The sequence below is a fragment of the Euwallacea fornicatus genome, chromosome 11 (assembly GCF_040115645.1).
Source record: "Euwallacea fornicatus isolate EFF26 chromosome 11, ASM4011564v1, whole genome shotgun sequence".
Classification (NCBI taxonomy): Eukaryota; Metazoa; Arthropoda; class Insecta; order Coleoptera; family Curculionidae; genus Euwallacea; species Euwallacea fornicatus.
The window spans coordinates 1932553-1954191 of NC_089551.1; the positions used below are offsets into that span (position 1 = coordinate 1932553).

At 37.2% G+C, this 21639-nt stretch overlaps 4 protein-coding genes across 5 annotated transcripts; 2 read left to right on the forward strand and 2 right to left on the reverse strand.

Annotated features, from left to right (window-relative positions):
- Positions 1-485: 485 nt before the first annotated feature.
- On the reverse strand, positions 486-2447 carry Hacd1 (3-hydroxyacyl-CoA dehydratase 1). The gene is made up of 5 exons (XM_066287994.1): positions 2079-2447; positions 1854-2025; positions 1440-1612; positions 704-882; positions 486-655 (listed from the first exon to the last, which is right to left on the reverse strand). Exons 1-5 carry the CDS (start codon positions 2174-2176, stop codon positions 579-581), a joined length of 699 nt encoding a protein of 232 aa, XP_066144091.1. The 5' UTR covers positions 2177-2447; the 3' UTR covers positions 486-578.
- Positions 2448-2652: 205 nt separating this feature from the next.
- LOC136342143 (PAX3- and PAX7-binding protein 1) lies at positions 2653-5466 on the forward strand. Its single transcript, XM_066287677.1, has 5 exons — positions 2653-2905; positions 2970-4014; positions 4171-4534; positions 4595-5107; positions 5165-5466. Exons 1-5 carry the CDS (start codon positions 2708-2710, stop codon positions 5400-5402), a joined length of 2358 nt encoding a protein of 785 aa, XP_066143774.1. The 5' UTR covers positions 2653-2707; the 3' UTR covers positions 5403-5466.
- A 322-nt stretch (positions 5467-5788) lies between these two features.
- Positions 5789-8154, reverse strand: slmo (PRELI domain containing slowmo). The gene is made up of 4 exons (XM_066287708.1): positions 7924-8154; positions 7700-7865; positions 6379-6574; positions 5789-6326 (listed from the first exon to the last, which is right to left on the reverse strand). Exons 1-4 carry the CDS (start codon positions 7953-7955, stop codon positions 6046-6048), a joined length of 675 nt encoding a protein of 224 aa, XP_066143805.1. The 5' UTR covers positions 7956-8154; the 3' UTR covers positions 5789-6045.
- Positions 8155-8571: 417 nt separating this feature from the next.
- Positions 8572-11503, forward strand: mdy (midway). Of its 2 annotated transcripts, none has more exons than XR_010732601.1 (9): positions 8572-8810; positions 8865-8985; positions 9045-9173; positions 9229-9317; positions 9376-9428; positions 9486-9591; positions 9642-10123; positions 10175-10521; positions 10578-10712. XR_010732601.1 is itself a non-coding variant. In XM_066287693.1 (9 exons), exons 2-9 carry the CDS (start codon positions 8879-8881, stop codon positions 10806-10808), a joined length of 1470 nt encoding a protein of 489 aa, XP_066143790.1. In that variant the 5' UTR covers positions 8573-8810; positions 8865-8878; the 3' UTR covers positions 10809-11503. The 2 variants fall into 2 exon arrangements, 1 of the variants encoding a protein (XP_066143790.1); XM_066287693.1 differs by having other exon boundaries at positions 8573-8810; positions 10175-10447; positions 10578-11503.
- Positions 11504-21639: the final 10136 nt, after the last annotated feature.

The window sequence follows — 21639 nt, forward strand, 5'->3', positions numbered from 1 at the left end:
CTCTGAAAATTTACAAATGTTTCCAGGTCAGATGAGGTTGGAAAGTGTTCCTTATCAAGTCACAATGGTAGCAAGTACTACAAATTTATTAGAATAGTTGATTTTACTCATAGGATCAAACGTTCTTTTGATTAATCTTACTTAGAGTCTTTTCGTCTCTTTGTATTCACTAACTGTGTTTGTTGTGTCTCCTTTAAGACAACTTACTAAAGCAGCACTATTGGTTATCACATTCCACCAAATTCTTCATTGGGATTTACAGGTGTTATTGTTATCTTGTCTTTTTGGCGAACGAGAACAGCGATATGAGCCTCATTCGAGTGAATTAAAAGTTACGAACTCTCGATTGTAAAGATTCACAGTTATGCAGCCACTAGTTCTTCCGATCTACTACAAACACATGGAGAAGTGTGACCGCAGCAGTAAAGTTTCAGCATTTATTCCTATAAGAAAATCAACAATTCGCCAATTAAAACACACCTAACTAGTTGAAATCCTCTTTAACAACTTTAATTATACATATCAACTTAATAATTGTACATTTTTCTTAGTCTCAACACTTTAAAATCAATGAATATTCAGGTCGACTTTTGCTTCAAAGATCCCAAGGCTTTCTTCCTTTGATTGAACATGTGCATATACAATTGTGGAAACACTAGAAAACTTCCATGAGCAAAAGCCTTTCAAAACAGAATTAACTTACGAGGAATATAGAGAAGCATTAAAAACCATAATACATGCTGATAATTGAAAGCGAAATTGTACTTATTGGGCATGTCGATAGAGTACAAAAAGCCTTTTCCTACTTCACCTTGAGCAGCCCAGATGCACAATAGCTCTCCAGTGATTCCGATTGGGTAAAGCACAATGAAAGTTGTGTATCTAAGCAAAAACGAACATTTAGTATATAATTAGTTTCGAAACTAAGCAAATATAAGCAATAAATAATAAAATGGAAATGAAAAGGAACCCTACCTAGGGTCAAAGATTTCTTACTTTTACCAGTAATAAATTATGCGTGTTTATGTTTTTCACAAATTTAAGGCTTAACGAAAAATATTTCGCATTAGCTCGCATGGTTAATGATGTTTCGATATGAGAAATTTATTGAAATATTTAGTAATTATTGATGATTTAATAACGTAAAACATCACATGACTACAAGACTCGAAAGTGATCAAGGTCAGACTATTACTGTACCTCAGTAATCAGTTTAAAAAAAAATTACCTCTGTCTGTATATTTAATGATAGTCAATTAACAGTGGAACTAAGTGACTATCCTAATAATGTGGAACGCAGATACAGACATAGAATCAATAAGGTCAATAATTTACACACAGCAGTTGTGATGTTTCAATTAACCATACAATGAAATATTTTAGTTAAACATTTTACCTGAAACAAAAGCAATTATATAAATGAAGTCTTAAATATATACCTTAAATATTTAAGTACATAAGGCACATAGTTTATGAGATTCAAGGTGTAGTTGGAGTATCGAATTATTTCAGTTATAGACCAAGCTATAAGTGCCAATGGTAAGCCCCAGCTATCTCGAGCTGAGTATGTAGCCAGCAATACTACACATACTATTATCACTCTTGAGGCAACCTAAAATAGTTAATTATTTTTATTATGGCGACTGTAATTAAAATTACATCAATAAACATGATAATAAATTGTTAATTTATGCAGAGAGTAATAGCTAATTTTTATACCTTCTGTAATATTGTTACGAATTACAATATCATCAGTATTTTACAATACTTACAGAATGTGTTTATGTCAGAATAATGTAAATAACTTTCTAAACTATGTGGCCTGTTTATCTACATTTAAAAAATTTGTTTACCTGAAATGCAGTTAAAACAGGATCCGATTTTACTATTCTAGTAGCTGCATGGACTACTTCTAAAACTGCAGCATTTTGAAATATATTAAGGGTCCATCTTACCGCCTCATATAAAGATTTGTTGTTGGGGCTTATACAATGCAGTATAAATTGAAACAAAATTGCGCACCAACTGAAAGTACCAGTCACTCTCTTAAGCCGCACTAAATAGCATAGAGTACTTACCCTATGGTTTGAAGTACATTATAGCAGATCAAATAGTACTTGACGTAGTCAATTCCAGTTTGTTTCTGTGGGCCATTCATTTTCAAGGAGTGGGCCATAGCAAATTCGCTTTTGTAGCTTATTATTATGTATTAATACAATATAGATAATATTATATATTGAAAGACCCATTAAAGAGACTCTGCAGGAGTCCGTTCAGCACGCTTCGCAAACCGCTTATTCAATAAACCAATGTCCCAGAAACAGCGAGCTACGATGGTGACAATATTGGTAGTCTGACATGCGTAAAGACTACATTACCCTAGGTATTCTTAGGTCAAACTGTTGACGTATATGAATAATTAGCCAAATAAATTTAATTACAAATTTCTCATATTCTCAAAACTTATCATTCATTATAATGTTAACGTTTTTATGCAACATCAGCTGATTTTGATGTGGGATGTCAAAATGAATTACTTCTACCCTGCTGCCATCTAATGTCCAGGGTCATAACACCAAAAATATGGGATACTTTAATTAACATGTGCTTAAAGGAGGGACTATGATTGGTCATTCAAGTGACAGCAATAACGTTTCTTCAGAACACCAAACATAACCTAAAAACTATTTCCAAAATAAAATCTACAATGTCTTTATTCAAAAAACCTAAAAAAAATATAGTGCAGAGACGAGTTTTCACTGAAAATGATGACGAAGAAGACGAACGTATGGATTTCCAAGAGTCTCGGGCTCCAGACAGAAAAACAGGCAAAAAAGAAAAAGCTAAAAAACCTAAACAAACTCTACTGAGTTTTGAAACTGAAGAAGAAGGTGAAGTGTTTCAGGTATCCTCATTCAATTCATTACTCTATTTACCCCTAATTCACCACTGGAAACTCTCGGTTGTAGGTGAAAAAATCATCCCATAACAAGAAAGTGATGCGTATGTTTGAGAAAGAAAAGAAAAAGAAAGATAAAGAGAAGACTGAAAAAGAAGAACCTAAATCCAAAGAAGAACGCACTGAAGTAGTCACAGATGACTTGGTTTTGGTGGTAACCCAGAATTACAAGAAGCCCCCGACTCCTCCTCCTCCAATATTGACTGGCAGGGATGCTTTATGTGCAGGCAAGGATGATTTATCCTCAGAAGAAGACGATGCCTCTATTGGAAGTCACAGATTCTCAAAACCAGACAATGTGAAGAAAGTTCTCGAATCAGGAGCTATTCCTGATGCTGCTATGATTCATGCTGCCAGAAAAAAAAGACAGAAAGCACGGGAAATGGGAGATTTTATCCCCACAGAAGAAGAAGAGCCTGAAGATACTGGTCGACTAGTTAGAGATGATGATAATGAAGAGAGTGATGAAGACAGAATTGATATGGATGTGAACTTAACAAAGAGAGATCAAGATAGAAGAAGGGAGCAATTTCTAGCTGCTCAAGATCCAGAATCTGACCATGAATTAGATGAATGGGAAGACCAGCAAATAAGGAAAGGAGTGACTGGAGCAGCAATGACTGCTGCTCAAGAAATAATGATGGATTATCAGGTTCAACAAACCCAACAAACAAAAGCTACAGTAATTCCTATAATTGAACCTGGAATTATCCGAACTCCACAAATGATTGCAGCCAAATTAAAAGAACATTACAGCAGTATTTGTCAATCGAGAGACGAAAATTTAGCGAAACTGCGTCAAATCCAAGAGGACATAGATCAGGCCAACGAGGAAATTGAAGAACTTAAGATAAAAGCACCAGAGGCAGCTGAAAAGTTTAGATTTTACCAGGAATTGCGGGGATATATTACGGATTTAGTGGAATGTTTGGATGAAAAGGTGGGAACTATATCAAATTTGGAACAAAGGGCTGGGGATTTAATGGCAGCCATGTCAAAGTTCATTGTGGAAAGGAGGCGGCAGGATGTGAGGGATCAAGCAGAAGAGGCCACAGGTGAGTTTTACCTTTAGAGAAAGAAGAACTTGAATGAGTTTTTTTGAGATAACTGTAAAACTGGAGTCTAAATTCAACTCAAAAAAGACGCTATGGAAATGTTTCTGTGTAAAGAAATGTTAGAGTTGAATTTTATTCTATAACCTGTTTTAACAGGTAAAGGAGCCTTAAAGAAAGAACCAGAAGATGAAGAAAAAGTTCGCAGAGCCGCTGAACGTGAAGGGAGACGTTCTCGTCGAAGAAGAGCAAGAGAAATGACTGCCACTCCAGGTGGAGCGAAACACGTGGAAGGCATGTCTAGTGACGAGGAAATGTCCCAACAGGACTTATTGTTTTTTGATAAAGAGAAGCAGGAAGTGGAACAGGAACTACAGGACATTTTCGAAGATGTTGTTGACGATTACTCTTCACTGGTTAACATTTTGATTCGATTTGAGCATTGGAGGAGCAAAGATCCAGCAGCTTACCATGAAGCATATGCTTCTCTTTGTTTGCCTAAAGTTGTGAGTCCAATGATAAGGTATTAAAAATATTTTGTTTTAATGAATTTTGCACACTTTCATTTTGGTTTATTTACTAGATTTAATCTCATCTTCTGGAATCCCTTGACGGAGTCGAAAGAATTGGAAAAACTGGAATGGTACCGCACTTTAGCGTTATACGGCCTGCACGACGATGAAACTGAGAGCACTTTAGCAAAAGATCCGGACATAAACTTACTTCCCAGCATTGTGGAGAAAATCTTAGTGCCTAAAGTTACAAATTTAGTGGACTCCTATTGGGATCCATTGTCCAGTTCACAAACGTTGCGGTTGGTAGGATGCGTAGGGCGCTTTATACGCAAATATCCCACGTTAGGGCCGGAGAGCATGCTGTTGGCTAACTTGTTCAATGCTATTTTCCATAAAATGAAGGCATCCTTGGATAACGACGTGTTTATACCGGTGACGCCGAAAATTGCAGACAGCAAAAACCAGTTTTTCCAGAGACAATTCGCCAGCGGCTTGAAATTGTTGAAGAATATTACCAGTTGGCAGGGGATTATCAATGAGACTAAGCTTAAGGAGTTAGCTTTAAATTCGTTACTAAACAGGTATTAGTAGTTTCATAAATTATTATTATTATCATCTGCTGAATGTTTTTTTTATAGATATTTATTAAGCGCTTTGAAGTTCTGTTCCTTAACCGATGCAGCCATGAAAGTGCGACTAATTAGCCAAGTGCTACCTCGAGTGTGGCTGCAAGAGAGTCCTCCCGAGTTCAAGATGTTCACCATGGCCATAGCGAATTTACAGCAGCAGCTGGACAAAAATAATCCGCTTCATTTAGAGAGTATAGATATTTTAAGCGGGATTATGAAGACCCTCCGATCAACCTCATATAAATAGTCTTTTTAAGTTTAAAATTGTTGCTTGCTCAACATTAAAAGTAATTATAGCTTTAAAGTATGTACACAGTTGTTTTGAGATTCCCGTTTCTTCAGAGAAGTGTTATTTTGGGTTTAATATTACCTATATTTATTGCCAAGGTTTGCCTAATTCATTAACTTAATTTTACAGTTATTTAGGCCTTTTTGTTCATTTCAAAAGCTTTGGAGCAAATCAAGTTTTAATTCCGTTTTATTAAAGTTCAATCTTGTTAGTGAACGATTTTGCACTCAAATCGACCTATACTCATCACTTTCCGCTTCCGAATTCGAAACAAGTTTCTTTCTTACTGAAAAGGGAAGGATAATAGCGGTAAATGTTGGAGAAATGATGCGAATGCAATGAAATTATTGTGTTCTGAATTTGCTTTATTAACTTGACAAAGGAGATTAAGAATCATTCATAATTACTGACTCCATTCTCCTGCTTCTGAAACTGTCTTCCTAAGGGAGGAATGTAAATAAATAAGTGCTATTTACAAGAGAATGATGATCGCGTGAAACAATTCACATTTACAAGTCGATTCTGACGAACTTATAATGTTTTTATTTCTTTAATTATTGGTGTTTAAATGCTAGAAACCAGCTGTCGTCACGTCTCTACATTAACACTCGGAGAAGTTTCCGTTCATTTTCAGGTGTTGCAGCTCGTCAAAACTCTTTTTGGCCTTACTGGAAATATCATCCATAGATTTCTTTGCACTAGTTGTCAAGTCATCGAACGATTTCCTAGTGTTATGCAAAATCTCATCAGTACTTCTTGTTAAGTCTTGGTACTCTTCGCACATCCTATTGATCACCCACTCCATGGCTTGCCGCCCTTTACTTGCGTTATTAGAGATTTTATTCGTTAGCATATCTTCCATGTAGTTCGTCAGTGGAACTCCTACATTCGCAATAGAGAAAATTTCATCCTGAGGTGTTGGGAACAACCTTACCTTGTACAGTGACCACTGCCTCTTGTTTTAAGAGAGTTTTGCTAGGGTCTGAGGGATGCGGCGTGTATTTAAGGGTCTCATTTACCGCTATATGTCTGCAGAATGTGAGATTAATGGTCCTAAGGATCATGTGTCGTTCATTGGGATTTACTACCGAGTGTTCTGCTGCATAGCAGATTTTTGCTGAACCAATTAACTGGAAATAATAATGGAGAGTTTTGGGGCCATCTAGTCAATAATGCTGATTAATTTATTTGTACCTAGAAGAATTAATCAATAGCAAAGAAGACCGTTTGTCTGATAACGTTGAAAACAAACAGCTCCTGGTATTAATAATTCAAATAGGTAATTTTCTGGGGCTATTAATATTTTAAAGAACATTAGAGTTCAATAAGAATTTTTCTGTAAGGTTGCCAATAAATAAGCTCAGTAATAGTACTTAAAAAATTAGATGGTGGTAAGGTTTAAATAAACACTTCAAAGTTCAATAAAATCCACATTTTCAGTCAAAGTTAAATGCTTTGTGCGAAGCATTTGTATATGAATATCGCAGTGTGCCAATTCTAATTAATGTTATGTTTAATTTGCTGACATATAATAATGCATTTACATAGAGTGATTTACTTCGGTTCCCCAAGTTCTAATCAGACATCAATTATGCACAATGACGCATTTTACAATGGCAAAATTAGTGATAAGAGAATTAAAAATTTCATTGAACCTTGGCTAGATCTTCAGACCCAGACATTGTCTACCCCCTTGTGCTTTCTTTGATAGCAATAATTATTATGTAATCCAATTAAAGTGGCTGGAAATAATGTTTCTAGAAGTTTAAGCTTTTAATTAAATTCAAATGTGAGAAGTAATAACATGTTGCACAAGTTTAAGAAGCAGTTGAATATTGCATTAAAATATATTTTCCAGCTTAAGCTGGTTTGTTTTCTGTTTACTCCAGGTATCAGGACTGGACTTTCGCCTATGTAGTCTGATCTCAGGAAAATAATCGATATATATCTCCAAGCCTTAACTAATTAATTATGTATTAAACAATAAAGGAAACAACAGTTTCTATAATGACTGCTTGTTCGATTTCTTGCTACTAGGGTTTTCTTGTAAAATTATGATTTTTTAAACCTCATTAACTTATAAATATCATAACAGTGACTAGATGGATTGCCAAAAAGGTTACACTCTGCTCTATGACGTAATTACAGCAACGCGCAACAAGTGAATTTATTTGGCTTTAGTTCAGAATTTCATTGAGTCTAGCACAAATTTTTTTTGTATATACAAAATTAACAAAACTTTCAAGGGTACTTACTGCTTGTGCCCATTTAGGAAAATACCAAATTGAGCTAACCAAACGCTGTGTATGGAGCACCCCATTTTTAACTTTCCTTTCGAGTACATCAGTTCCGATGACAGCAGGGTTATGTGGATTAGGGTATTTCCTCCAAGCTGCTGTAGCTACAGTTTCCCAAGGATGGCTAAATATATTCAATAGTTGAAAAAGGGAGCCTAATGCAATGCCATGGGGCTACTTACTTGAATGTGTGCTCACAATTCCAAATTTTCATGCTTCAAATTGAGTATTTGATTAGAAATTTACACTGTAATAAATCGTAGGGCTTCGGTGATAATTGGAAATGTGTTCTCACTAGTTGATATTGAAAACTACTTAAATAAACAATTCTTTTAACAGTATGTGAAGCAGTGAGAATTTTTAGGACGGTGGAGTGGAACTCTTATCCTTTAGACGTCATCATGACTTATGACAGTGACGCAGCTTTGATGACGTAACACAACCAATCATCCTAACAAGGAAAAAGCAAATATAATTTTAAAAACATTGTTGCCAGATAAAGGAAAAAATCAAAACAAATGATCCTTTTTTGTTATATTTTCGGCACACTGTCGCACAACAATTTATTCCTCATTCCTTTATTGCTTTCCCGCAATATTATTCTTCCTCATTAATTTTTCAAAATTGTAATCTGATTAAGACATTTATATAACAGCCACAGGATTATACACTTGGCAATATTGACTTACTGAATATTTAAGATTAAATCTGTTAGAGTGAGAAAGAAAATAAACTGTTGGTAAATCGAAGTTTGTTAAGAAGGACAAGGACGTATACATGCGCCAATAAAATTATTTGTTACTTAACCTTACATATTCATCGCATCTTATACTACCAGCTGACTTCAAATGACATATATAATTTTTTAAAATTTTTCCGGGGTTTAAATAATTTTTATCTTTTACTATTATTGAAAAGATAATTTTTTGACCTCGGACATTGGAATTATTCATCCTACAAAAACTGTTCGAAATTCAAAGATTGATAACGACATGTAAACCAAAAGCAAGATAAAGTAACCATTAATAATTCCATAACGCCACATAGTCCTTTCCGTCCTACTTTTTTAGTAAGTTTCTTATCATTATTATCAAATTAGTATCTTATATCAGTTGTAACTTAGCATTCCAATTTAAAATGACTGAAGGGGAGACAGTCGTGCGAAAACGAGCCCTTAGTGCCACTAAGGCAGAAGAGATTCAAGCAGTTGAAAAAAAGGTTCGAAACAACCAGCCAGATAAACCGTATGTAAGCTGAAAATCAGCTCAAATTCATGAAATTTAACCTTAAATTATCGCTTCAGCTGCCATCGTCCTCGGGACTCATTATTCACTTGGAATTCTGGCTTTACAAATTTTACAGGTTTCATAAATTGGGCCTTCTTGATTTTATCAATTGGAGGCCTAAGACTCCTGCTCGAAAACTTCATAAAGTAAGTTCTGTTTTAATTTTGTTTTTACTTAAAAAAATTGCAAGTGGTGCTGCAGGTATGGGGTAAGGGTTGATCCAATACAATGGATATATTATCTTATAGATGAAGAAGGCTCAGATTACCCAACTTTAATGCTTCTCTTGTGTAAGATTTTAATTATTGAGGATGGTTTTTTTTTTAACAATTATTGGTTAAACTTTAGATCACATTGTGCCAGTTGTAACATGTCTTATTATCGAAAAGGCATTATCCGCAGTAAGATCTCTTAACCAATCATAATACACAGAATTCTCACCCAAAGGTTTATTGCAGGAAGTTGTATCCAATGGTATAGGAATGCTGGTTCATGTGGCTAATCTTCTATCTGTGATATTGGTGCCTATGGTTTTCATTCACGTTAAACCTGGTTTTGGTCTAGGTAATTGTTATCATATAATCATAACGTTATTGAAATGACTCAATTTTCAGTTGGTGCATCTACTGTATGCACATTTTACAGCATTCTCTTTTTGAAAATGTGGTCATATATACAAGTGAACATGTGGTGTCGTATGGATAGGCAAAAATCAGCTAAAAGCACCCTTAGACGCCAGTCAGTGTCTCTCAGTAGCTTACAAAGGGCTGAGAAAACAATTAACAACAATCAAGACAGCGAAAAAAGCTCCTCTGAAACTCTTCCTGGAGGTTTAGTTCATTACCCAGAAAACGTCAGTTTGCGCGACTTTTACTACTTCATGTTTGTACCCACTTTATGTTATGAGCTGAACTTCCCGCGCACCGAACGCATTAGGAAGAGGTTTTTGTTGAGACGGGCCTTTGAGGTGCTCGTTGGCACACAGATAATTTTAGCGGTTATTCAGCAATGGATGATACCCTCAGTTAAAAACTCCCTCGTTCCATTCAGCAATATGGACTACACACTGGCGACAGAAAGATTGTTGAAATTGGCTGTATGTAAATGTTCTTTGAGTGGGGTGCTTGTAATTGATTTTGGTTTGTAGATCCCAAATCATTTGGCCTGGCTCATAATGTTTTATATATTGTTCCACTCTTGGTTGAATTTGCTCGGAGAAGTGCTGCAGTTCGCCGATCGCAATTTCTATGCTGATTGGTGGAATGCCGAAAATATTGATGTGTTTTGGCGTACTTGGAACTTGCCTGTCCATAGATGGGCAATCAGGCATTTGTATTTGCCTATGGTAGATCTGGGATATGGTCGAAATACCGCTAGTATGGTAGTGTTTTTCATCAGTGCCTTTTTCCATGAGTATATGGTGAGTTTTTATTTTTTTATGTGAACATTTGAATTAAATAAAAATATTGTATTTAAACGGAATACATGGTCACGGTAAGCAGGGTTGTCATGTGAAAGATAAAAATAAATATATCAATTCTGTTGTTTAGGTAAGTGTTCCGTTAAAAACATACAAAATATGGGCCTTTATGGGAATGATGGGACAATTACCTTTGTCCTTCTTGTCGCGTTTCGTGGAGAAACGATATGGAGGACGTTTCGGTAATATCGTCGTATGGAGCTCGATAATCATTGGTCAGCCATTGTGCATTATGATGTACTACCATGACTACATGGTAATACATCATGGAACTGCCATTGCTGGATATTCTCATCGATAACCGTCTTCCTATCCAGCTATATACAGGGTGTTTTCTAAATATACCGCATAGATTTACGGGGATATTCTTTGTGTCGAAATAAGAAAAAAAGTTCGTATAAATATAAGTCCAGAATCACTTCCTTTTCAAAATATGGAGTATTTTGAGTTTTAAGCAACTAAAAATTCAACTTTTCCATCTCTACAGAAGCTTTTTCTCATTCTGACTAAATCTTCTTAATTGTGCGCTATATGTTTAGAAAATACTCTCTATATTGTCTATTATATTTTTTTCTATTTTTTTTTACATTATTTTTATATAGAGTAAAAATGTCACCAAAGACCATGGTTAGTTTTAGTATTTTGTGCTAAGCATATATATTATGTTAATCTTTTCAGATGCAATAATTTGTTTAAATTTACTCAGTAAGACTGAAACGTAGCATTTGTAATGCTGCCTTGTTAATTGAAGAGTGCGTGTGTGTATTTTTTGCCATTTTGAACTAAAAAATGTGAGACTCAGGTGTATAAGAATGTCGAGCAAGTCTTAACTTAAATGATACAGCTGAAAAGTATGAAAAATATTATGATACATGCGATTATATTAAAAGTAAGATATGGTCTTTTCAATTAACGGGGCAAAATAACTATTTTAAAATGGCACATTCGCCACAACGTCAAGTTTGTTTTAATAAAATATTTTATGTTCAATTCCAATAGTGTGCTATTGCCTTTTCGTGAAATATTCGAAGTATTTACACTCACCTCAGAGTTATCAACAAATTTGACCGGCATTACGTCATCTTGACCTTTCAATAAAATATCCAACAATTAATTTATTATTTCCCCATAATATGAGTAGCGTTTTTATCAAAAGATCTCGACACACGGACCACCCATGCACCTATACCGCGGACTATTCTCTCTGTGGCGGTACAGATTAGATTATGTAAACCGCATTGACATTTTTAAAAACCTTTAAGAGCTTATGGTTTTATAAACAAAACGCCTTGATCGCTCTCACTTGTCTACTTATTTTCACTTAAGCCCGACCGCGGGGTAGAATTCAATCAAGCGCCCATAATTCTCGATTTATTCCCGCAAATTAATGACAGCGGAAAAATCTTGATTGAAAAGGTTGCATGTGGTACCGTTCTGGTACGAACAATGGTGCAGGCATGCCAGCGGGGTTAAAGGCGAAATTGCTTTTCTGCATCGAAAAAAATCGTTTTGGAATTTGTCCAGCCTAAGAGGATTTCCCAACTACAACTACAATGGACCTCTTAATGGTGCTTCTAGGAAGCGCCATTTTAATATACTACGAATGAATTTATAATGATTTTGTGTTGTAGTAACCCGGTCATTTATATGTAAAGCAAATGCTAAGTAAATGCATTTAAGTCGAGGGCGTATCCACTCATCTACATTTGTTATTTGATCGTGCCTAATACAGATAGAGACAGCAGGAACAAAGGTGACATAAATTTCAATTTTGCGGATTAGTCACATGTGTCACATATGTTTAAGTTGGCCGTCGGCTTTGTATGTGAAATTCTATAGAAAGTTCAGTGAAAATATTATTGTCCAATACAATTAACTTCTATGACGGCAAGTACACAGGTTTATGTTTTCGCCATTTTAGCCAGATTTTTCCTTTGACAAACAAATATCTTCCTATTTACCTTTTTAGTAGTGAAATTCAGTTCATAATTCTGATAGTCTGCATGCAAATATTCTTGTAAACAGCGAAATATTTAAGAAAGTGCTGGCAGGAAGCCGCTCTATTGGAAAATACAATTACCATGCAAATGAAATAGTGTAACATAAATTGTCATTGATATTAACGATCAAACAAATTAGTCATAAAATTATTGAATGTACGAACATCCTACTTAGTTGGTTTACTTACAATTCCAGGGTCGTACTGCCCATAGAATATCGGAATTAAAAATTCCCGCCATTGATGCTTTTTGAAGTGTAAGCCAGTACTTTACGCAACAGTACTGGTTACGGCTCTGGGGCAATTGTCCCATAAACAACAATAATAAAGCCCAAAACACCCACATGGGGTAATAAAACTGAATGCGCAGTCAGCTGCAAATTTATGTAGACGCCACCCCTTTTATCGACTGTCTTACAATTAATAATTAATTTCAGCGAATCGTTACTTAATACCAATTTGTAACTTATGTGTAACAATTGAATAGAAGAATTAATTTCTGCGAGAAATAGCTTCAAGTATGATATTTTCCTCGCTTACGCAGAAGTAGCTATAATAAACGCGAAGTAAGTAATAACATGGACATGTGCACGCAAATTTCGATTTTGTAATTAAGTTAATTTATATTCTCCACGTGTAAGAATTCCGAATATTTTGCCTGAAATTCCTGTAATTCTCCTACGCGTTCGCCATTTCGTCTTGACGATTCATTTGCGAATTCTTGATGTATTATTGTGGTCCGTCCCCAAAACGTACTAAAGAGGGTCATCGTCGCAATAAATCACGAAATATCATCATACGCAGTTCCTCCTTGGTGTATTAAATCCAAGTTATAACCGTGTAATTAAATTTCGGCATTTATATTAATAAAATTCGAAATCTTAATGAAGGATGACCCCGCCAATAGCTCCGCGATGGTATCGCAGACGTGCAGTTATCCGGTTTACGATTTATTTTCGAAATCGAAACGTGTCCTGCCGTTTTTGATCCTTATCGCTGATAATGTCAGCACGTGGTTTAATATAGTTTTTTTTCGAAAACTCCTTACATGGCACACTTTCAGGCCGTTTATCTGATCTTCGGGGAAAATTGAATATGCAGGACCTTTCGACGAAAATTTGAGGTTCCAGTATGATCTCTAAAAATAGTGACTATTAGGAAAATTTATAAGATACGAAAATGTTTGTGCAGGGGAGGGGGGCAACATGCAGATCTCCCACGTCTACACACGGCTCGTGCATGCCACAGCGGTTCCTTTAAAAATTTTGAACCACAAGAGAGGTCGCGTGATACTTTGATTGATAGAAGAATCTTTCCTCTAGATTGGTCAGGCACTCATTAATCAGTCACAGCTCCTTTGTTTGAGTGACAGCTTATCATTTATATCTCGTATGTTATAATTATCCCAAACAAATTATTATTGTTACAAAATTCAAAAGCAGCATTGAGTAGGACACAAAATGTTGTATTTTGACGTTTGTTGATTTTTTTAAATGTCGGTTACGTCACCGGTGGGTCAAAATGGCGGCCGTTTTCAATTGAAGCGTGGGTCATGTGACACCTCAAATTAAAGGTCTTTCAAAACCACATTCAACGGTGTATTGCGATTCGAAATGTGCGATTAACTTTTGAGGAGAAAAGCTATAAATTTCGCAAAAACTAGGATAGTATTGTGGCCGTGGATAATTCAGCCCTACTGTCCAGTAAATGCGAAAAATCGCACAGCTCGCACCATTGAATGTGGTTTTGAAATACATTTAATTTGAGGTGTCATGTGACTCCTATTTCGATAAAAAAAATCGGCCATCTTGTCCTGCCGGTGACCCAACCAACGATAAAAAAAAAACAAATGGTAGGAATGAATACTTTTTGTCTTTTTTAATGCTGCTTTTGAATTAAAAAAAATTATGAAGAGGGGAGGGAACGGCATTTAGAGCTGCGTAATATATTTTTTGCAAGGGAAAATCTTGTCTTTCATTGGAAATTCCCTCCTGACTAAACCACCTTTCGACTTGGTGCCATTGTGCGTTTTAGGATTATTAGATTAGCTCAGGACTTGAGAGCTCAACTAAACATAGGCAAATGACGTCGCGCTGTTCTCTAACTTGAGTTTCATCTTCTAGTTCTAGAGAAAACCAGTCGGTTTCCACAAGTTTTTTTCGGTGCAATGGGCGTTGCCCCATTCGATGTTAACCGGCAAACGATTTTGTTTTTATACACGATGTTTAATTTGGGGCGACAGGTGATTTGTTGATCGAATCTAACGATTAACGGGCTAATTAATTCGAAAAACACGCAGAGTCACGTCCGGCCCTGGTTGGTCCACTCACGATATCGATTTCACGTTTTCATTGATTAAAAACTTTAATATTTATTAGACAAATTGCTTTTGAATTTTTAATTGTTTTATATCGCTTCCTTTAATCTGCAGTAGTTGCGCTCGTCCAAGAGATGGAACAATTCGCTTAGTACGTGCGAGAGTATTTGGGTTAAGAAACCGTTTGCCGGTACCACAATAAAATCGGTTGTGGGACGCGGGATGGTTCCTTGAATTTCGCGCATTGCCGCCGACGGACAATTTATGGCATTTAACGCCCTTGGAATGTCTGATGGCCATCGGTATTTCATGACCCTCGACCTCTTCGGAAATTTGGTGACGCATTAACGGAGAGAAATTGTATTCCGCGCTTTGATGGCTTCGTGATCGCAAGCGGACACCTTTAATAATATGGTCAAAAATGTCTTTGCCTGCCTCAAATCTGCGAATGCGAGGAAGAATCTTAACAACATGCATTATTTTTCTCGAGGAATTCAAGCCCGGCAGACAAGACCATAAAAATGTACACGTGGTCAAAGCACCATTTTTTAAACCGAGTGAAAACAATACCGAAGCGTTTATTTACAGGCTGTTGGAGCAATTTATTACCAACAATAATTTCAGGAAGTTGGTCGAAAGTGACCCACTTCTGCGGCCGGAGGCCGAGTGCGACAATCCGCAAGGACGCCTCAGCAAAGGTCATCATCATCATGATCGCAACTCTCAGCGTCTTCTTTCCGTCTTTCCTCGAAAATCGGTACCACCGCAGATACGGGACCACACCTCGTTTGGCTCCGCCAATTAATCAGCGACATAAATTTCGCCGGCGACATAAAGTTCAATTACGAAATAACACGGGAGGTACAAAAAGAAACATTAATCACGACTGTTAAGATATTTTTAAGTACCACCTTTTAAATAAATTAATTCCACTAACGGCACTCTGTGAGGAGCGGGATAATTGCCGAATTTCAATAAGTAATCCGTTACGGCTATCGGTACCATCGGCTGTCCACCCTTAAACCAATACTGCGCTGGAAGTCAGCGTTAAATATATCACCCGGTATCGGTTGGACAAGTGGGCAATTTGGTGCTGAAAAATTGGCCCTCATTGGCGTAACAGAGTTTCCTCATATACTATGCCGAAATTATACCCGAGTTTGCATGTATGCATTCAACTGGGTAGACGGTACCGCCCAACGATTTTAATCGATTCCGAATACAAGTACCTCGTTCAAGTGATTTTCTCTTTGTAGGCGTTTTGTTGTTACATGAACCTGCTCGAAAAAACCACATTTGAATTTTAGATTACTGAACGACTTCTTATGGGCGGCAGGAGGATAATAATAATTAGTCTGGGAAGCTTATACTAGTGAATACTGGTGGCACCGGTACTGTTGGTACTCACGCATTAATATCTGGTTTTATTTAAACGAGCTGAGGAAGAAAGCGACGTTCTAGTATAAACACGGATCGGGTGTAAAAGGTGCGATCAATCGAGGAATTTCAGCAGCCCCGCCAGCAGAGCTTCAGACAAATGAATATTCGGTAAATCGCGTATGGTTTTTCATAGATCGTGAAAACTCATAGAACGTTTCGTAAAATTCGTGAAATTTGAGCAGTTGCAAAAGTCAGGGCCGTACTAAGGCGGGCCTAGAAAAGAAACCAGAAATCATCCGACTGAAAAGATTTGCGATGGCTTTTGGGAACTGAGGCACGCCACTGCCTTGCAGAAACTCTTGAAGAATTTTCATTTACAATATTTAGATCATTTTGCAAATCTCGGGCGGCACCAAGGTAAGAAGGGCTTGAAATGAATGCCAAAAAAATCACGAAAACTATTGCTGATCACTGTCTTGCATAGACTGAGAAAGGTCATGGACTTTATTACAAATATCGCACTTCGTCCTTGAGATTTTGGAAGATGCTCGATGAAATTGAGGAACGAGACACCCCAGGGCCTCGCCGAGGCTATTGAGGCTGATTCCTCAAAATGGTGAAATTCTACGAAAATCGGAGTCGATTTAATAAACCATTCTCGCCCTATGGTAAAACCCATAGTTTGTAACTTAAACTGAAGTGGTATAAAGGTGGCCCTAAGTCCCCTGTTAAAAACCTGTATACCATCCGATAGCTATCTCGAAATTCAATCAGGTTGTTTATTATTTTACTGTTAAGAAGCATAGTCGAGAACAGCATTCACGCCAAGATGGACACCGGTAATCGCATTGTAAGAGATGGATATGCTAATCCGGACCACGAAATGCGAGCAGCAAAAACGAGTACCGTTGTTCTTTTCGATTTATATTTCGTTTATTATCGTCGGTACCGATCTTTAATTCTGCCGAATACCGAAATGAATTTTCACTTGTGATGTGTAGCACCGAAAACGTTTCTTCTTCGAGAGTGAGATCCTCCATTACGTCACATACAGTAATAGAAATCCATTTAATCCATCCATCTTACTTACTGGCAACCTGACTTAATTTAGACCTAATAATGCCTCCAAAGACCATTTTAATAGGACTTCGCCGACGAAATTTTATTGTAACATCCGAAATATCAAAATGTCATGAGAAATGATGAATTGGATTTAGACGCGGTAAAACCCCACTTGGTCCGTATATTACACACTGTAAGATATAATAGCGCTGTTGGGTAATGTGGAGGAATGAAGATACACTAATTGGCTCCTTAATGGAAAGTACTTTTAGGCCCAATTAAAGCAAAGCAAACGCCTTTACATAGGGTATAGCTTTAACGAGAAACATGGACCTTACACGCACCTTACGAAGACACGTTATAATTAACAGAAGTTCAAAGACTTAATAGAGACTATGGCTGAAAGACACCTCCGAAGGGCCAGGGACGGATTCGCGGGAATTAAATCAATCGGATGAATATTCGACCCACAAGAGGTGCAGCCGATTGCTCAACATGGAAATAAATTCGTCGGCAAAGTTCAAGAGAAAAATCGTAGTTTACGAGTTCTGAAGTAACTTCTGCACAATCTGACCCTGTACTATAGCACATCATAATTATTTGAGTTTTATAGCACATAATTACAAAGAATGTGTGTAGTGTAAATAATTAGTTGGACCAGGGCTTACGTCTGTATTATTAGAAGGAAAGGTTAAGAGTCTAATTTATCTTTGACGATTGGCCAAACCCACCATATATATTTCCCCGGGCGTACGCTTGAAAATTTATAGGTTAGTTTTGAAATATATGGGTTAACAAAGGAGAATTCACTAATAGGTAATTAGCGTTTTAGTCGCTTCTAACTAGCGTCAAGATTTTGAAAACACAATTAAGCTTAATTACCGCGATTAAATGTCAAAAGATGTTTTCGTCAAATGAAAAAAAACGCACATAAATTCGCTTTCAAAAGAGGATTTTAACCGGCTAAATAAAAGTTAACAGAACAATAGCCAGGAGAATTGGTTTCACGTATTTACTGCTGTCGAGCACCTTTCTCAACTTCATTATTCATTCCCGTAAAACGTAATTCCCGACGCTATGGCGAATGCGCCCGACAAACAAGCCATAAAATTTTCTCTTTCACTGTCGCTAGAGTACCTCATCTGGAGACGTCTTTCATAAACCGAGCTGAAAGGATTGGGAATGAAATTCCCGAAATTAATTAGCGGTTAGAATAGATATTTAACTAACGAGTTATACAGGGTTTCACATATTAAGCTGTGCACTCTAGAAGGAAAATAAAACTTTCTAATCAAGGCAGAAAAATAGTTTATTGCACTAATGTATAGGCAATTCTATGGGGTTTGTTATTAACTGAGATAACTATCAAATTTCTAAAAATAATGTCTTCGAAATGCCCACCGTCAACTTCAATGCAATTTTGAATTTTAAGTTCAAAAATTTTGCATTGTCCATTGATCAACGAAAGAAAACTTGATCAATTTTGTTAAGATTTGAATTAATTATGGAATTTAGTAGTTCTGCAACAATTATTTTTAAAATGTTTATCTCTGCCTGTTTCAACAATTCCCGTGGTGAAGGAGCGGATTGATCAAAATGAATCTAGAAGAATGGATCGAGATTTACTCCACCGGGTGATGCAAAATTTTGATCTTAAAATTCAAAATTGCAATAGAAATTGAATAGTGATCTGAATTAAGACCAAAGAGTTAGTTACGAATTGGCCTAATAAAATCATTTTTTGCTTCGATTTGAAAAGTTTCTATTCGATTTTTGAAGTACATAATCTAACATGGTGGCAAAGTCTGCATTTTGCCGTACATTGATAAAAAAAACCGAGTGTGGTGATGACAATTTAAGACACAAATTTTTTACGGCACTCATGCGGTAAAGTGCCCCTTTCAGCTCGCAAAAGCGTGGGGTAAGCGCACTCTTCCACCCGCTCGCAGGAAAATGCCCATTACAGTGCAGGCCTTAAGGTGAAACCCTCCCTCTAAGGGCCCCCCATCTGATTACGACCGAACAACTCTACCTCTTTTCCCCCTAAATGATCACATACCGTTTTATTACTTCTTGTAAATTATTAGCGCGATAACAAAGTTTACGATGAAAAATCCTTTTTTGGTGCCGCTCCAAGGAAGCACACTGTATTTTTCAGTGCTTAAGCCACGAAAGAATGGTGGCAATAAAGTCCTAATTTATAGGCCCCAAAAGCAGCTCGGGCTGTGAAAAGAGGACGCAACCATGTAATCATGTGATTATGGGTTTGAAATAAAGGGTTGTCAATTTTGGTGTGGGTCTAAATTAGCACTCCTATGGGCCGGTGCCCAAGACCGATGGTGTTTTATGTGCTTTGGACAAAGAACCACTTATCATAACATATTTAATCATGGATGATTCTCGGCATTAGCGCACTTTGAACTAAACAAAGACCAGATCATAAAGGCTCAAACTTAATGATCAAAAGACATTTAAGCTTGATTAGAGGGCATAATGACACGACTGAAAGGAGGGTTTTTCCTGCTCGAAGGTGATGTTACTTTGTATGGGAGACACCTAAATCTGTTTAAAACCAAGGGGCTTAGGCGTAGGACCCGTAATGACGCAACATATCTGTCAAGATATTATCTTAAGCGGTTCCACAGTGCGCCAACAATGGTTCTGGTGCTTTGGTTCACTTTTGCCATTTTTCAGCCGGTCGAGTGGAGACAAGCTGAAAACTGCACCGATAATTGTTACACTGAAGTCGTGATTTGCCATTTACGAGTCGGGTTCAGGTGTCGTGCACCAATTTGCGCCAATTAGGTACGACCGAACCGCGGAACTAATACAGGAACGGGTTCGCATGCGGGTGCATCCGCCGGGGGCATAAATAAAGGTATTTTTGCGTGCCGGTCGGTGGTACCATGATGCGTGCCGCCGCGAAACCGTGGGTGGTACCTCGACTCGAGAGTGAAGCTGCGCCCTTTAACAGGCGCCGGCAGTCCTGAGGGACACCCACTTGCAAATTAATGTAATATTTACTCGCAAACAAGTACCGAGAACTACTTGCATAATACAAACGCGAAACTATGAGGTACCACCGCCTCGGAGGCCAAGGTTATAATGGGCTCGAATAAGGAAGATTAACCACCTGACGGCGTCTAAATATTTCCCGAGAATGGTTATTTGTTGCTCTGGGCGTAATGGGGTTTCGGTACCACCGACGAGAAATTTATTTCAAATCGTGCCCGCTATAATAGCCGAAGAAATGGATCGCTTTACGATGATGCCACGACCTGTAATGAGCTGGGTCTTTTGCGAATCTTGGTGTGACCCTTAAGGGCACAGCGGCTAATTTTCGGCCACCTAGGAGAAACGCCCTTTGCAATTTACGGCTGTCGGCCAGACACCATTAAACCCATTAAATCGTGCCCTTTAGCCGGCTTTTCGGGTGTTGCCTTTATTGAGGTCCAGAGATAAAAGTGAGATAAACGTTGTAATTATAGGATGTGGTCGAATCAAACTTTATCGCATGTTTTCTTGGTCCTCCTGAAGATTCCAGAGCTTTTGGGCGTTTGTGAAATTCCATATGAAGAATATGTGTAACCTGTCCTTCCTTGCGCTCAGGCTTCCAGTGCTTCTATGTACATAGAAGACCAAAAGATCCGCATGATTTCGTTATAAAAACTGAAGGCACTATTTTTTATGAGCATGCTGGAACGCGGCAAATATTGTTCTTAGTTGGAATTTTTTCACGTAGCAGACAAGTACCCATATAGTAGGTAAATGTACTTTTTCATTATTTTTCTTATGGAGTTTCATGAATATTTTAATATAATACAGGATGTCGACTAAATGATGGCATTAATTTCAAGGGATGAATCCTTGTCACACTTCGTGAGAAAAACTCCTAATAAACGCATGTCCTATCTTGTTTAGTTTTCGTTATACAGGGTGCTTAAGTTTTTTTCTATTTTCGGTTTTTCATAAATATTTTCGTATATGAGGGCAACATCTTTATGAAATTCAGTATTCAGGGGTTTCCCGAGACGAGAAATTCAAATATGATATCGGTTTACCGCGATATGTAGGGGGCCATTATTCAATGTTAGTCTATATCTCGAAAACAATTGTTCTGAGAGTTTTCGACTAAGTATACTTTTTTAGTTTAGAATTGACGGGGGAACAAGCCGTGATCTCTTAAAAGTCCAAATACAGGGTCCTAAAAACGTTAGGGCAACTTTAACGCAAGAACGTCACTACAGGTGACGTTCTCTACATATTGCGGCAAAACCGATATCATATTTGATTTTCGCGGCTCGGAAAACCCCGGAATAATGAATTTTATCGAGATATTGCTCTTATGTCCGAAAATTTTTATGGGAAATCGAA